Source organism: Prionailurus bengalensis, chromosome A2 (assembly GCF_016509475.1).
Source record: "Prionailurus bengalensis isolate Pbe53 chromosome A2, Fcat_Pben_1.1_paternal_pri, whole genome shotgun sequence".
In the NCBI taxonomy this organism is placed as follows: Eukaryota; Metazoa; Chordata; class Mammalia; order Carnivora; family Felidae; genus Prionailurus; species Prionailurus bengalensis.
The window spans coordinates 25605357-25622682 of record NC_057348.1 but is presented as its reverse complement, the minus strand read 5'-3'; the positions used below and the strand labels follow the sequence as shown (position 1 = coordinate 25622682).

Below are 17326 nucleotides of genomic sequence, written 5' to 3'. Positions count from 1 at the left end.
GCTTATAAAAATTTTTATCTCTGCCAAACTCTAGTATTTTTAAGAGCTTTAGTAATATACAAATAATCTTGGACTCATGATTGAAAATTTATAGAGGAGGTAAGATCAAAAGGAATTTTGATTTAGAAGGCTCCATGACAACGACAGAAAATGTCTTAGACCACTCCAGAATGAATGAGTCCTGCTGTATAATTGCTTATTTGCCTGTGTGTCCATGACTTTTGTCACACCTCTATTCTATTTTATATTACTTTAAGACCCGTTACTTATCTCAGGAATGGCCTTAACATGGAGGAGCTATACAACTGTGGCTTACTTATCATGTGTTTGCTTTCTGAAATACAGGTGGCATTGACTGTATCAGACTTGGTGAGGTCATTATTGAGTATTCCTTTGATTTCAAGTTTTATATCACCACAAAACTGAGAAATCCACACTTTATGCCAGAACTGGCTACAAAGGTGTCTTTGCTCAATTTCATGATAACTCCGGAAGGACTTGAAGATCAGTTACTAGGTATTGTTGTTGCAAAGGAGAGGTGTGTATTTTTTTTTTAAATTTTCTTTATTTTTTTAAATTTACATCCAAGTTAGTTAGCATATAGTGCAACAATGATTTCAGGAATAGATTCCTTAATGCCCTTTACCCATTTAGCCCATCCCCCCTCCCACAACCCCTCCAGCAACCCTCTGTTTGTTCTCCATATTTAAGAGTCTCTTATGTTTTGTCCCCCTCCCTGTTTTTATATTATTTTTGCTTCCATTCCCTTATGTTCATCTGTTTTGTATCTTAAAGTCCTCATATGAGTGAAGTGTATACGTTTCCTTATATGCTTCCAGATGGCCTAAAGAGGAATATTTGTAGGTCATTAATACTTTTGTTATGTGATTATTCCAAAACCTTGTCAAATTTTATGTATTGTTATAAAATAAGTATGTAATCCTTTAAAATAGCTGTTCTTGGGGTACCTGGGTGGCTCATTCAGTTGAGTGTCCACCTCTTATTTCAGCTCAGGTCATGATCTCATGATCGTGAGATTGTACCCTGTGCTTGGGATTCTCTCCCTCCCCTTCCTTCTCCCCACCACCCCCTTGCATGCGCTCACCCTCTCTCAAAAAATAAAAATAAACATAAAAAATAAAATAAAATAGTCATTCTGTAACAAGTAAGTCATAAGCCAACCATGTTATATTGGGCTCCTCCTATGGGTAGTAGGATTCAGGAGACATGCCATGACTTCAGACTTGTATCTGATTGTTTGAGCCAAAGAGTTCATCCCTAAGAATATATGCTGTGGACAAAATCAGAAATGTGTTGAAAGACTTAAATATAGGATGTTAATGAAATAATGAAATAGTTGAGTAATATAGTGAAATAGTGAAATAAGAATGAGTGATGAAATACTTAGATAAGAATGAAAAAACAGGATGCAAAACTATACATGGTATGGGTAATGTTTTGTTAAAAAAAAAAGTTAATGCATGAATTATATGTATATATATCTGTCCACTTGGGAGGGAATATGCCAGAATGTTAACAGTGGTCATCTCTAAGGGTGGTAAGATTGTGGATAATTTTAATTATTTTTTTATACTTTATGTATTTTTCCATTACTAGCATGTGTTATGTTTTAAATGAGAAAAAGATATTAAAATACCTGATAGGGCTACTAGTAAAGGATTGCTTCCTGAAAGAAATCTTTGATTCCACTTGGAGCTTCACATAGCATTATCAAGCACTCTATTTTATGAAACCAAATCATAAGGGAAATTATGTAATCGTGTGTTACTTTTGTTACTTCCAATATTTGAATCCCACTTGTATAGTATCCAAGACAGAACCATGTCCTAACATATTCCTGAACATGGTGAATTATGATATTTTGAAGTTTTATACTATATTTGTAAAGATGTTAAAGTGCCAATTTTGTCTTTTACCTGGAGAGACAATTGTATGATGAGTCATCTTTTCTGATTCTGCTCTTGCGGAAGAGATAATGAAAGTAACACTGAATATGAAAAAGCCAACGAATAGATAAGAAGTTTTCTGTTGTGTTTCTTCTCCAGTTCTTATCCTCACAAAACTATCTAAGCCATATGGATAAACATAGCGCATTCTTAGACTTATTAAGTTATTGCCACATTTCACATATGTGAATTTAATGATCATTTTTTGCTCATGTTTCTCAAACTATCGTTTGTATGGAAATAACCTTTTTCCTTAGGATAAAGTTTGTGTTATATATCTTAGTTTGTGTTACATTTCTACAAAATTATTTAAATGTCTACAAAATTGTGATACCTAGTATTTAGATATGAACTTGATAAAATACTGCAAGTTTAGACTAAATGTTTCTATTTTTTTAGACCAGAATTAGAAGAGGAACGAAATGCCCTTATTCTTCAGTCTGCAGCTAATAAGAAACAGCTAAAAGATATAGAGAAGAAAATTTTAGAAACATTATCATCTTCAGAAGGCAACATTTTAGAAGACGAAAGTGCAATTAAAGTCTTAGACTCTGCTAAAATGATGTCCAATGAGATAACAAAGAAACAGCAGGTGAAAAAAGAGTCCTAGCAACCTTTTGACTCTTTTTCAATTTTCTCCCAGTATAACTCTGGAGAAAGTTTGTTTGCAAGGAACAGAAGCACACTCAAATTAGCTCAAATAAAAAAGATACAAGGACAGCATAAGGAATATAGTCAAAAACATTGTAATGGTGTTGTATACTGACAGATGGTAGCTATACTTGTGGTGAACATAGCATAATGTATCAACTTGTCCAGTCACTATATTTATACCTGAAACTAATGTAACATTGTGTGTCAACTATGCTCAAATTGAAAAAAAAAAAGATACAAGGGAGCATTTTATTTCCCCAATTACAGAAGTACATACCGGCCTCAAGAATAAATGGAAAGTTTCTATGCTCTTTGCCCCTCTCTAAGACTGTGTAGTCCTCATATGTGCCTCTCCATCTTAAAACCAATTTCTCTGGTAACACTTTACATCTGTTCCTTCAAACATTTGTCTTGCCTGTAGAAACCGTCTTTGGTTCCATTACCTTTTATTAGCACTAATGCCCAGTACCACTTGACTTCAGCTTCTGAGGCTCTTAAAATTCTAATTTTCTGGGGGAAGAATTGATTTCGCTTATCTTCGGCCCAGTTCTATCTCTACTTCCTGACTGAATCAGCTACAAAGAGGATCATTCAGTATAAACATGACTACCCAGGCACACACATTCAGCAGAGTCTGTAGATAGTGTGTCCAAAGAAGGAAAAGTGGATTGAATAAGTGCTGTACACATTTTTCCTATAGAATAGCATTCTATCAGATAGAGTTGTCAGCTGAAGAGCTGTTATCTTTCAGAAGTTTTTTCTTTTGGGGTCAAATATTAACACCCCTACTGTGTCCAGAAATGTTAAACATACAAGAAGCTAATTGGAAAGGTACTGTGCTATAACCCCATCAGCTAACAAATATTTGTGAAATCTACTTTCCCAGACTTTTGCTGGGTTCTGGTACACATGTTGACACCTTAAACATACACATGTGCACATTCTCTCCCTCCCCCCCCTTCCTCCCTCCCTCCCTCCTTCCTTCTCTCTCTCTCTCCCTCCCTCTCCCTCTTTCTTTCTCTCTTTCTCCCTCTCTCTGACCTATTGAAATCAAAGAAGATGAGTGACTATAGTAGACACATGTCAGATCCAGACAAAAAAAGCAAAGATTGACAGCTCTGGTATTCCCCAAACAAGAAACACAACCTTAAACTATTTTTCATTGATTTTTCTCCCTCCCTTCTTCCTCTTCCCTCCCTTCCTAATTCTTTCCTTCCTTTTCCTTTTTCCTCCCTCTCTCCCTCCCCCTTTCTCTCTCTCCCTATTTGTTTCTGTCTTTCTGTCTTCCTTTTTGTCTTTCTGTCTTTCCAGCTTCTAGCATACTAAAACCTTTCCTTGTAAACCATACCTCTGTAATTTTGCCATTGAGTTAGAGGGTTATTTTTTTTTAACATAAACTTTATTACATGAAAAACACATAATTAAAAAAACACATTTCCTACTTCTTAATCTTGATTTTTCTCTTCTAGATTGCAGAGAAAACAGAACTCAAAATAGCAGAGTCTCGAGAAGGCTACAGACCCATTGCTAAACATTCATCAGTATTATTCTTCAGCATTGCAGACCTGGCTAACATCGATCCCATGTACCAGTACTCTCTCACCTGGTTTGTGAACCTTTACATCAACTCCATTCATGACAGGTAAACCTTCTCTAGCTTCATTCATCCTCCCTATGTTGGATTTCCACCATGCTTTCCATTAAAAAATACATAACTTTTTTTTCTTAATATGTAATATGCATTCATTACAGAGTATTTAAAAATAGGAAAAGTTGAAAGAAAGGGAGGGAGAAAGAAAGCCTCCATTTTATTCTAAGTTTTATTTCACCCCCACTCAAAATGTAGGCATAGAAGGATTAGCTTTAGTCCTCCGTGCCTCTTTTAAATATTTTAATATGGCACCTGACTTATCTTTGCTGGCAACTACAATATCTTTCTCCACCTTTGAGATCTCTAAAAAGTTTCAGTCCCAGGGTGCCTGGCTGGTTCAGTCAGTAGAGCAAGCAACTCTTGATCTTGGGTTGTGAGTTTGAGCCCCACATTGGGTGTAGAAATTGCTTAAAAATAAATTCTTAAAAAAATAAATAAAATTTGGGGTACCTGGGTGGCTCATTTAGTTGACCTCTGACTCTTGATTTTGACTCAGGTCATGATCTCAGGTTTCATGAGTTTGAGTCCCGTGTTGGGCTCCAGGCTGACAGTGCAGAGTCTGCTTGGGATTCTCACGCTGTCCCTCTCTCTCTGCCCCGCCCCTGCTCTGCTCATGCGTGCACTCTCTTTCAAAAATAAATAAATTTTAAAAATGAATGAATGAATGAATGAATGAATAAAATTTAAAAAATAAAAAGCTTCAGTCCCATATTTCTTTGTAATTAATTTTTTTTAAATTTTTTAGTGTTTATTTATTTTTGAGAGAGAGAGAGCCAGTGGGGGAGGGGCAGAGAGAAAGAGAGAGAGAGAGAGAGAGAGAGAGAGAGAGAGAGAGAGACGCAGAATCTGAAGCAGGCTCCAGGCTCTGAGCTGTCAGCACAGAATCCGATGCGGGGCTCAAACTCACAAGCCATGAGATCATGACCTGAGCTGAAGTTGGATGCTCAACCAACTGAGCCACCCAGGCGCCCCTTAAATTTTTTTTTTTTATTTGTAGAGAGAGTGTGTGCAAGCGGGCGAGAGGGGCAGAGGGAGAGAGAGAGAAAAAAAGAGAGAGAGAATCCCAAGCAGTCTCCACACACAGCATGGAGTCCCCACATGACCCTGGGATCATAACCTGGGCTCCATCCCATGACCCTGGGATCATGACCCGAGGGGAAATCAAGTCATTCAACTGGCTGAGCCACCCAGGTGCTCCCAGGCCCACATTTCTAATTGTTTGCTAGATATTTTCACTTTAATCAATTAATAAACATACACAGGTTTTAAAGTCAGACTGGAGTAGGGGGTGAAATCTCAGTTCTGCCACATACTAGCTACATTAGTACAGTCAAGTCAGTTAACCTTTCTGTAATTGCTTCAAATTTTTTTGTCTATAAAATAGAGATAATAATCATACCTACCTTTTAGAATTGTTATAAGAATTTAATATTTGTCAAGTGTTTATCGCAGCATCTGGTACTTAGTAACTACTGTATTTGTTAAATAGAATAAAAATATGATTTGAGCCTACCATATATGGTCTAGATGGGCTCTTGGTAGAACAGTCTCGCTGGAGTGACTGAAATCCCTAAGATTACCAGTTGGGATTTGGAATTTGAACTTACACCATCCACACGATGGAGAAAATTCAAGTTGAGGAATTGACATAAATGTTGATAACAAGTGTCAGCAAGGATGCAGAGTCATCAGAACCCTCATACACTGCTGGCAGGAATGTAAATTAGTGCTGCCACTTTGGAAATATTGAGGACATTCTTGAAAATATTAAACATAGATTTGCCATATGATCTAGTAATCAGCAAATCCAGTGATTCTTAGGTATATACTGAAGAGAATTGGATGCAGATGTCCACACAGAAAATTACAGTCTTTTTGTTTTTAGACATAAAAAGCTATATTCAAAAAATTACTTGTGTTAATTTTTCCTCCTTCAGCATGGCAATGTTATTGATGTGAAATACAGTTAGGTTCATTTGTTGTTGGTTTGGATTTTTTTTTAATTTCATTTTAGAGTTTTCCCTTCACCCTTGTTGATTTTAATTTTATTATATTTTTGAGCACATAACCCATTAATATGACTCCAGAAGTAAATCCTGAACTAAAAGATCTGCTCAGAGAAGTGTCACTATCCCCTACTCTTCTCTCACCTTTCCATGGATCAAAGGATTGCTTTTTAAAAATTAAACTAAAATTTAAAATTAAAATTAATTTTGAGATAAATGTAGATTCACATGTAGTTATAAGAAATTATACAGTGGGGGTGCCTGGCTGGCTCAGTTGGTGGAGCATGCAACTCTTGATCTTGGGGTTGTGAGTTTGAGCTAGGCGTTGGGTGTAGAGAATAGAAAGAAAGAAAGAAAGAAAGAGAGAAAGAGAGAAAGAGAGAAAGAAGAAAGAAAGAGAGAAAGAGAGAGAGAAAGAAAGAGAAAGAAAGACAGAAAGAGAGAAAGAGAAAGAAAGAAAGAAAGAAAGAAAGAAAGAAAGAAAGAAAGAAAGAAAGAAAGAAAAAGAAAATAGAGCAATCCTGTGTATTCTCTACCCAGTTTCCTCAATGGTGACATCTTGAATGTCACAATGATCACAACCAGGACATTGCTGTTGATACAGTCAAGATAGGGAACACCACTATTACCACAAGGATTCCCATGCTGCCCTTTTATAGCCACACCCATTTCTTTCCCATCCCCACCCTCTCCTTAATCTTTGAGAACCACTAATCCATGCTCCGTTTCTGTAATTTTGTCATTTCAAGAATGTCATATAAATGGGATCATATAGCACATAACTTTTAAGGATTGGCTTTTATTCACCCAGCTTAATTCTCTGGGGACTCATTCAGGTTGTTGTGTGTGTCAGTAGTTTGTTCCTTTTTATTGCTGAGAAATATTTCATGGTATCGATGTACTACAGGACATCTGGGTTACTTCCAATTTTTTGCTCTTATGAATAACATGTACAGGTTTTTATGTGAGCACAAATTTTCATTTCTAGGATAAATGCCCAGGAGTGCAGTTGCTGGGTCATGTGGTAATTGCTTGCTTGCTTGCTTGCTTGCTTGCTTGCTTGCTTATGTATGTATGTATGTATGTATGTATGTATGTATGTAGCTGCCCAAACTTCCCCAGAATGAGGGTCTTTTAAATATTACTGATAAAATTTTTGGACTAAAAAAATGAAAGTAATATGTGATTATTGCAAAATTTTGAACATATAAGAGCATAAAGAAGACAGATATTAGCCATAACCACATCTGGAAGTAACCTTTTGTTCATATGTTTTCTGACTTTTCATCTTTTTTTTTTTAAATGTATACACCTTGATCTAGATTTGATGCTTCTTTGGGACAGGTAAATATTTCATAATTCTTTATCTCTTATAGTCCCCTACCCAGAAAAAAATTCACACCAATAGAGATTCAGCAAATATCTTAATTTAGTGATTATTTTCAGTCATTTTGGAATATAATAAGTTCAGAATTTTGAAAATAGAGAGATGGTATAAACCCTATTTTATTTTCTCATAGTCTTATACCCTGTCTTTTACATATAAATTTAGAAGAAGTTGCACACACACAAAACTACACAGGGAGGCCCCATATATATCCTTCACTCAGTGTCTCCTGTGGTAACAGTTTTACATTATTATAGTACAATATCACAACCAGGAAATTCACAGAACTTCCTCAGATTTCACCATTTTATATGCACTCGTGTGTGTGTGTGTGTGTGTGTGTGTGTGTGTGTTTAACAGTGGCTACTTATATGTTAGTTCATCTGTTACTTATTTTTTCTTAGTTTTGTTTGACAGTATATTTGCCTGTTTTTCAACCTTTCAGTAACAAATCCAAAATTTTGGAAAAGCGCCTACGATATTTAAATGACCACTTCACATACAACTTATATTGTAATATATGCCGATCACTATTTGAGAAGGACAAGCTGCTGTTTTCCTTTTTATTATGTGCCAATCTTCTTCTGTAAGTTACTTGCTTTATCTTTATTTATTTTAAAAACTTGCATGGGGAAACTAATCTATGAGGATGGTTTCTCACAGAAAGATACCATGTTTTTGCTCTGCTTAAGTCATGATTTTACTTGTACATTTCTCTATAATAGTATTGGTGTTTGGATGTTTATTATATTTTTAAAATGTGAGTCACATGTAAAAGTCGACAAAATATTCATGTACAGTTCAATGAATTCTTATAAAGCAGAAGTCTGTGTAACCACCAACCAGGTCAAGAAATAGAGGTCTTTTCAGGGTGCCTGGCTGGCTCAATTGGTAGGACATGCAACTCTTACCCTTGGGGTTTTGAGTTCAAGGCCCACACTGGGTGTAGAGATTACTTAAAAAAAAAAAGAACTAGAGCCTTTTCAAATTGATTTCTTTCACTTAATAATATGCACTTAAGGCCCTTCCATGTTTTTGCATGACTTGATAGCTTCTTTCTTTTTAGCACAAAATAATATTCCATTCTCTGGATGTACCACAGTTTATTCACCTACTGAAAGACATTTTGATTACTTCCAAGTTTTGAATATTAACCATAAAATTATAAACATTTGTGTGTATGTTTTTGTATATACATAAGTTTTCAACTCATTTAATTACCAAAGACTGCTGAGTCATGTGGTAAGAGTATGTTTAGTTTTTAAGAAACTCTCTTCCAAAGTAGTTGCACCATTTTGCATTCCACCAGCAATGAGTAAGAGTTCCTGTTGCTCCAGATCCTTGCCAGCATTTGGTCTTGTCAGCATTCTGGATTTTGACCACTCTAATAGATATGTATTGTTCTCTCATTTCAATTTACAATTTGCTAACGACACATGATACTGTTAATGTTTTGTATGCTTATTTGCCATCCTTATATCTTCTTCGGTAAGGTATCTGTTAGGTCTTTTGGCCACTTTTGAATCAGTTTGATTGTTCATTTTTTAGTGTTGAGTTGGATGACAGTCCTTCATCAGGTATGCCTTTTGCAAATATTCTCTCTCAGTCTGTGGCTTGCCTTCTCCTTTTGACAGTGTCTTTGGCAGAGCAGAAGTTTTAAATTTTAATGAAGTCCAGCTTCTTTCTTTCATGGTTCATGGTGTTATATATAAAAAAATCATTGCCATACCTAAGGTCACCTAGATTTTCTACTATGTAATCTTCTAGGAATTTTATAGTTTTGCATTTTACATTTATGTCTATGATTCATTTTGAGTTAATTTTTGTGAAGGGTCTCTGTCTAGATTTATTATTATTATTATTATCATTATTATTATTATTATTATTATTATTATTTTTGCAGGTGGACATCCAGCTGTTCCAGCACCATTTGTTGAAAAGACTGTCTTTGTTCCATTGTACTGCCCTTGCTTTTTGTCAAAGATCAGGTGGTTCTATTTATGGGTGTATTTTTAAATTCTTTATTCCGTATCACTGATCTATTTGGTTTTTTTGTAGTATTGACTTAATTAGCCTTATACTAAGTCTTGAAGTCAGGTAGTGTCAGTCCTAGGCTTTGTTCTTAAATATTGTTTTGGCTATTCTGAGTCTTGTGTCTCTTCATATAAAGTGAACTTTATAGAAAATCAGTTTGTCAGTATTCACAAAATTCTGTTCCATTGATTTGTCTATTTATTTTTTTACCCACACCATCCTATTTTGATTACTGTAGCTTTATAGTAAGCCTTGAAGTCCAGTGATGTCAGTTTTCCAGTTGTGTTCTTCTCCTTCAATATTGTGTTGGATATTCTTGGTCTTTTGCCCCTCTGTATAAATGTTAGAATAACTCCATCAATTATACGCAAAATAACTTGCTTGGATTTTGCGTGAGATTGCATTAAATCTATAGATCAAATTGGGAAGAACTGACACCTTGACAATATTGATTCTTCCTATTCATGAACATGGAATATCTCTCCATTTATTTAGTTCTTTGATTTCTTTCATCACATTGTCATAGTTTTTCTCACATAGATCTTGTACATGATTTGTTCAATTTATATCTAAGTATTTCACTTTTTGAGTGCCAATGCAAATGGCATTGTGTTTTTAATTTCAAATTCCACTTGTTAATCTATATGAAAGTGATTTTTGTATATTAACATTGTATCCTGCAACCTTGCTAATATAATTGCATATTAGTTCTAGGAGTTTGTTGTCAATTCTTTCAGATTTTTGGATTTTCTACGTAGATAATCATGTTATACACAAACAAAGGCAATACATCTTTTTTTCTTATTGCATTAGTCAGGACTTTCAGTATGATATTGACAAGAAATGATGAAAAGGGACATCCTTATTTTTTTTACTGATCTTAGTGGGAAAGTTTCTAGTTTCTTATTTTTAAGTATGATGTTAGCCGTAGGTTTTTTTTGTAAATGTTCTTTATCAAGTTGAGGACGTTCCCCTCTAAGTGTGCTGAGAATTTTTATCATGAAAGGGTATTGGATTTTGTCAAATGCCTTTTCTGCATCTACTGATATGATCATGTGCTTTTTCTTCTGTAGTTTATCTATATGATAGATTATATTTATTGATTTTTTTTAATGTTGAAACAGCTTTACATTCCTGAAACAAATACCACTTTGTTGTGGTGTGTTATTCTTTTTATACATTGTTTGATTCAACTTGCCAGTATCTTGTTGAGAATTTTTGTATCCATGTTCTTGAGAGATATTGGTCTGTAGTTTTCTTTTATCTGTGTAATTTTGGTATTAGGGTAATATTAGCTTCATAGAGTAATTAGGAAAGTATTCCTTCTGCTATTTTCTGGAAGAGATTGCAAAGAATTGGTATAATTTCTTCCTATAAGTTTGGTAGAATTCTCCAGAACCCATTTTAATGTGGTGGTTTCTGTTTTGGAAGGTTATCAATTTAATTATCAATTCAATTTCTTTAATAGATATAGTTATGGACTGAATAGTTGTGTTTCCCTCAAATTCATATGTTGATGCACTAACTTCCATTGTGGCTATATTTAGAGATGAGACCTCTAAGAAAGTAATTCAGGTTAAATAAAGTCATAAAGGTATGGTCCTGATCTGACAGAATTAATGTCCCTTTAAAAAGAGAGATACCAAAGTACTCTCTCTGTCCATATGCACACAGAAGAAAGGCCATGTGAGGACAAAGTAAGGTCACTTGTCTACAAGCTAGGAAGAGGTCTCATCAGAAACCAAATCAGCCAGAACCCTGATCCAAACTTCTAGACTCCAGAACTCTGAGAAAATAAATTTGCATTATTTATGCAATCCAGTGTATGGTACTTTGTTAAGGCAGCATGAGTACACTAACACAAGGTCTATTCAGATTATCTGTTTCTCCTTCTGTGAATTTTGGCAGATTGTATTTTCCAAAGAATTGATCCATTTTGGGTAGGTTATCAAAAAATTTGAGGAGATACAGTTCATAATATTCCTTTATTATCTTTTTATGTCAATGGAATTAGTAATGATGGCCCTTCTTTCATTTATGATATGTGTAATTTGTGTCTTCTCACTTTTTTCCTTAGTTATCCTGGCTAGAGGTTAATCAATTTTATTGATCTTTTCAAAGAACCAGATTTTAGTTTTATTGATTTTTTTCCTATTGACTTGTTTTAATTTCATAAATTTCTTCTCTGATTTTTATTATTTCTTCACTTCTGCTTACTTTGGATTTAATTTGATCTTCTTTTTCTAGTGTCTTAAGGTGGAAACCCAAATGATTGATTTTAAATTTATCTTCTTTTCTAATAAATGAATTCAGTGTTCTAAATTTCCCTCTGAGCATTACTTTTGCTGCATTCCACAAATCTGAATAAGTTGTGTTTTCATTTTTATTTCATTCAAAATATTTTTTTATTTCCCTTGAAACTTCTTTGAGCCATACATTACTTAGAAGTGTGTTTAATTGCCAAGTGTTTGGGGGTTTCCTGGCTATCTCTCTGTTACTGACTTCTGGTTTAATTCTATTGTACTCAGAGAGAATACTTTGTATGATTTCTCCTCTTTTAAATTTGTTAAAGTGTGTTTTATGACCCAGAATGTGTTCTGTCTTGGTGAATGTTCCATATGAGGCTGAGAAGAATGTGTATTTTGATGTTGTTTGATAAAGTATTGTATAGATGTCAATTGCATTTAGTTGAATAATGGTACTGTTATTTCAACTCTGTCTTTACTATTTTCTGCTGCTGGATCTGTCCACTACTATTTTAGTAACAGATTATTTTTCTTTGTCTATCAGGTTTTATCTCATATATTTGGACATTCTTTTGTTAGGCACATACACATTAACAACATTGGGTCTTTTGGAGAATTGATCCCTTTATCATTATGTAATGACCCTCTTTATCCCTAATAATTTTCCTTGCTCTGAAGTCTTCTTTTTCTGAAATTAATATAGCTACTCCAGCTTTATTTTGATTAACATTAGCACGCTATATCTTTCTCCATCCCTTTTCTTTGACTCTCTGTTTTCATAGTTAAAATGGGTTTTTTTTGTAGACCACACATAGTTAGGTCTTATTTTTTTAATATTTAAAAAAAATTTTTAATGTCTATTTTTGAGAGAGAGAGAGAGAGAGATAGAGAGACAGAGTGCGAGTGGAGGAGGGACAGAGAGAGGGAGACAGAATCCAAAGCAGGCTGTAGGATTGAGCTGTCAGCACAGAGCCTGACACGGGGCTCAAACTCACAAACTGTGAGATCATGACCTGAGCCTAAGTCTGATACTTAACTGAGTGAGCCACCCAGGCACCCTGAGTTAGGTCTTTTTTTTTTTTTTTCAACATTTATTTATTTTTGGGACAGAGAGAGACAGAGCATGAACGGGGGAGGGGCAGAGAGAGAGGGAGACACAGAATCGGAAACAGGCTCCAGGCTCTGAGCCATCAGCCCAGAGCCTGACGCGGGGCTCAAACTCATGGACCGCGAGATCGTGACCTGGCCGAAGTCAGACGCTTAACCGACTGCACCACCCAGGCGCCCCTAGGTCTTATTTTTTGATTGTACTCTGATAGTCTATGTCTTTTAATTGATGTACTGAAACCATTGACATTTAAAGTGGATTATTGACATAGATGGATTAATATCTATCATATGTGTTACTGTTTTTTTATTCATTGCCATTGTTCTTTGTTTTTGTTTCTGATATTTTGAGGTAAGATTGGTATATAACATTATATAATTTTTAGATGTACAATATTATAATTCAGCATCTGCATTCATTACAAAGTGATCACTTCCAAAAATCTAGTTACCATCCATCAGCATGTATTTGACCCCCTTCATCCATTTCACCACTGACAAACCCCCTTCCCTTCTGGTAACCACCAATCTGTTGTGGTTTGTGTCTATGAGTTTGTTTTGTTTTGTTTATTTTTAGATTCCACATAGGAGTGAAATTGTACTGTTTTTGTCTTTCTCTTTCTGACTTATTTCACTTAACATAATACCCTCCAGGTCCAACCATGTCACAAATGACAATATTTTATTATTTTTTTATGTCTGAGTAGTATTCTATTGTATATATAGACCACATCTTCTTTATCCATTTATGCATCAACTGACATTTAGGTTTTTCCATATCTTGGCTATTGTGGATAATATTGCTGTGAACATTGGGGTGCATATATCATTTCAAATGAGAGTTTTCATAATCTTTGGATTAAATACCACAAGTGAAATAGCTGGATTGTATTGTAATTCTATTCTTAATGTTTTGAGGAATCTCTATACTATTTTCCATAATGCTCAGACCAATTTATATTCCACCAACAGGGTACAAGAATTCCCTTTTCCCCACATTTTCTTAACACTTATTTCTTGTCTTTTTTTTTTTTTATCATAATGAATCTAACTAATGTGAGGTAATACCTTACTGTGGTTTTGATTTACATTCCCCTAATAATCAGTGATGTTGAATATCTTTTCATGTGCCTGTTGGCCATCTGTATTTCTTCTTTGGAAAAATGTCCATTCAGATCCTAGGCCCATTTTAAAATCAAGTTGTTTGCTTTTTGTGGTTAAGTTGTATGCAATTTTCATATATTTTGGATGTGAACTCCTTGTCAGATATGTGATTTGCAAATATCTTCTCCCATTCAGTAGGTTGTTTTTACATTTTGATGATGGTTTCTTTCACTGTGTATAAACTGTGTTGTTTGATACAGTCCCATTTATTTTTGCTTTTGTTTCCCTTACGCTTTGGAGTGTTATCCACAAAAATATAGCTAAGACTGATTCAAGAAGCTTACCACCTATGTTTTCTTCCAGGAGTTCTATGGTTTCAGGTATTACATACAAGTCTTTAATCCATTTTGAGTTAATTTTTGTGTATAGTGTAAGATAGTGATCTAGTTTCTTTTTTTTTTTTTTTTTGGATGTGGCTGTCCAGTTTTCCCAGCACCATTTATTGAAGAGACTGTCCTTTCTCCATTGTGCGTTCTTCCCCCTTTGTCATAAATTGTGTGTGTGTGTGTGTGTGTGTGTGTGTGTGTGTGTGTGTGTTTGTGTGTATTTCTGGGCTCTGTATTTCTGGGCTCTCAATTCTGTTGTATTGATCTGTATGTCTGTCTTTATGCCAGTACCATACTATTTTGATTACTAAAGCTTTGTAATCTAGTTTGAAGTCAAGGAGCATAATACCTTCAGCTTTGTTGTTCTTTCTCAAGATCGCGGCTATTCAGGATCTTTTGTGATTCCATAAAAATTTTTGAATTAGTACTTACAGTTCTGTGAAAAATGTCATTGGCATTTTGAAAGGGATTGCATTCAGTCTGTTGATTGCCTTGGGTAGTATGGACATGTTAACAATATTGATTTCTCCAATCCATGAGCACAGAATATCTTTCCATTTATTTGGGTCTTCAGTTTCCTGCATCAGTGTCTTACAGTTTTCAGTGTACAGATCTTTCACCTCCTTGATGAAATTTCTTCCTAGATATTTTACTCTTTTGATGCAATTGTAAATGGGATTGTTTTCTTCAGTTCTCTTTCTGATAGTTCATTAGTGTATTGACATGCTACTGATTTCTGTAGATTGATACTGTATCCTGAAATTCTACTGTATTTATTAGGTCTAATGGTCTTTCTCAGTTCCAACAAAGTCTTTAGAATTTTATATATAAAGTATCTGCAAATAGTGACAATTTTGCTTCTTCCTTTCTATTTTGGATGCCTTTTATTTCTTTTTCTTACCTAATTTCTGTGGCTAGAACTTCCAGTATTATGTTGAATAAATGTGTGAAGAGTGGACATCTTTGTCTTGTTCATGATCTTAGAGGAAAAGCTTTTGGCTTTTCACCATTTGAGTATGTTAGCTGTGAGTTTATCATATATGACCTTTATTGTATTGAGGTGTGTTCCCTCTGTACCCGTTTTATTGAGTTTTTATCATAAATGGATGTTAAATTTTGTTAAATGCTTTTTCTGCATCTATTGAGATGATCATGTGATTTTTACCCTTAATTTTGTTAATGTGGCATATCATCTTGATCAATTTGTGGTTGTTGGATCATCCTTGGATCTCTGGAATAAATCCCACTTGATCATGGTGTATGATTCTTTTAATGTATTGTTGAATTTGGTTTGCTATATTTTGTTGAGTATTTTTGCATCTATGTTCATTAAGGATATTGGCCTATAATTTTCTTTTTTTGTGGTGTACTTGTCTGGTTTTGGTATCAGGGTAATGCTGCCCTCATAAAATCAGTTCGGAAGTGTTTTCTTCTCTTCAGTGTTTTGAAGGAGGAGTTTGAGAAGGGATAGGTATTAAGTCTTCTTCGAATGTTTGGTAAAATTTACCAATGAAGCTGTCTGGTCCTGGACTTTTGTTTTTTGGGAGTCTTTTAAATGTTTATTTAAAGTAATTTTTGAAACATTTATTCATTTTTGAGAGACAGAGACAGAGCATGGTGGGGGGAGGGGCAGAGAAAGAGGGAGACACAGAATCTGAAGCAGGCTCCAGGCTCTCAGCTGTCAGCACAGATCCCGACGCAGGGCTCAAACCAACAAACCACGAGATCATGACCTGAGCTGAAATCAGACGCTTAACCAACTGAGCCACCCAGTCACCCCTTAGTGTTTATTTATTTATTTTGAGAGAGAGAGAACAAGAGTCAGCAAATAGGAGAGGGACAGAGAGAGAAGGAGTGACACAGAATCCCAAGCAAGCTCCATGCTGTCAGCACAGAGCCAGATGTGGGGCTAGATCTCACAAACCATGAGGTCATGACCAGAGCAGAGATCAAGAGTTGGACACTCAACCAGCTGAGCCACCCAGGTGCCCCTGTTGGGAGTTGATTTTGTTATTGTTTCAATCTCCTTGCTAGTAATCAGTCTATACAGATTTTCTATTTCTTCATGATTCAATCTTGGAAGGCTATATATTTTGGGGAATTTTTCCATTTCTTCTAGGTTGTCCAGTTCATTTGCATATAATTATTTGTAGTATAATTATAACTTTAGTTGTAACTTCGCTTATTTGAGCCCTCTTTCTTCTTTTCTTGGTTAGTCTAGCTAAAGGTTTGTCAATTTTATTTATCTTTTCAAAGAACCACCTTTTAGTTTCACTGATCTTTTTAATTTATTTATTTATGTTTTAGTCTCAATTTGATTTATTTCCACTTTGATCTTTGTCATTTTCTTTCTTCTACTAACTTTGGCCTTCATTTATTCTCTTTTTTCTAACTCCTTCAGGTGTAAAGTTAGATTGTTTGAGGTTTTTCTTATTTCTTGAGGTAGGCTTATATTGCTATGATCTTCCCTCTTAGAACCACTTTTGCTGCACCCCATTGATTTTGGTATGTCATATTTCTGTTTTTATTTGTCTCTATGTATTTTTTTTATTTCTTTGATTTCTTTGATGAATCATTAGTTGTTTAGTAGCATGTTGTTTATCTCCACATTTTTGTTGTTTTTCCAGGGTTTTTTTTTTTTTTTTGTAATCAACTTCTAGTTTTATACTGTGATGGTCAGAGAAAATGCTTAATAAAATCTCTATCTTCTTGAATTTAACCTGTGATCTGTCCTGGTGAATGTTCCATGTGCATTTGAGAAGAATGCATATTCTGCTTTTGGAT

The 17326-nt window shown here is 34.8% G+C and overlaps 1 protein-coding gene across 1 annotated transcript in view; it reads left to right on the top strand.

The window, feature by feature from the left end:
- DNAH12 (dynein axonemal heavy chain 12) overlaps positions 1 to 17326 on the top strand; it is a 219686-nt gene that overhangs the window by 166554 nt on the left and 35806 nt on the right. The window contains exons 57-60 of the mRNA XM_043587710.1: positions 346 to 538; positions 2367 to 2559; positions 4091 to 4263; positions 8111 to 8251. Of these exons, the coding sequence (XP_043443645.1) occupies positions 346 to 538; positions 2367 to 2559; positions 4091 to 4263; positions 8111 to 8251 (700 nt within the window). The remainder of the gene's footprint in view (positions 1 to 345; positions 539 to 2366; positions 2560 to 4090; positions 4264 to 8110; positions 8252 to 17326) is intronic.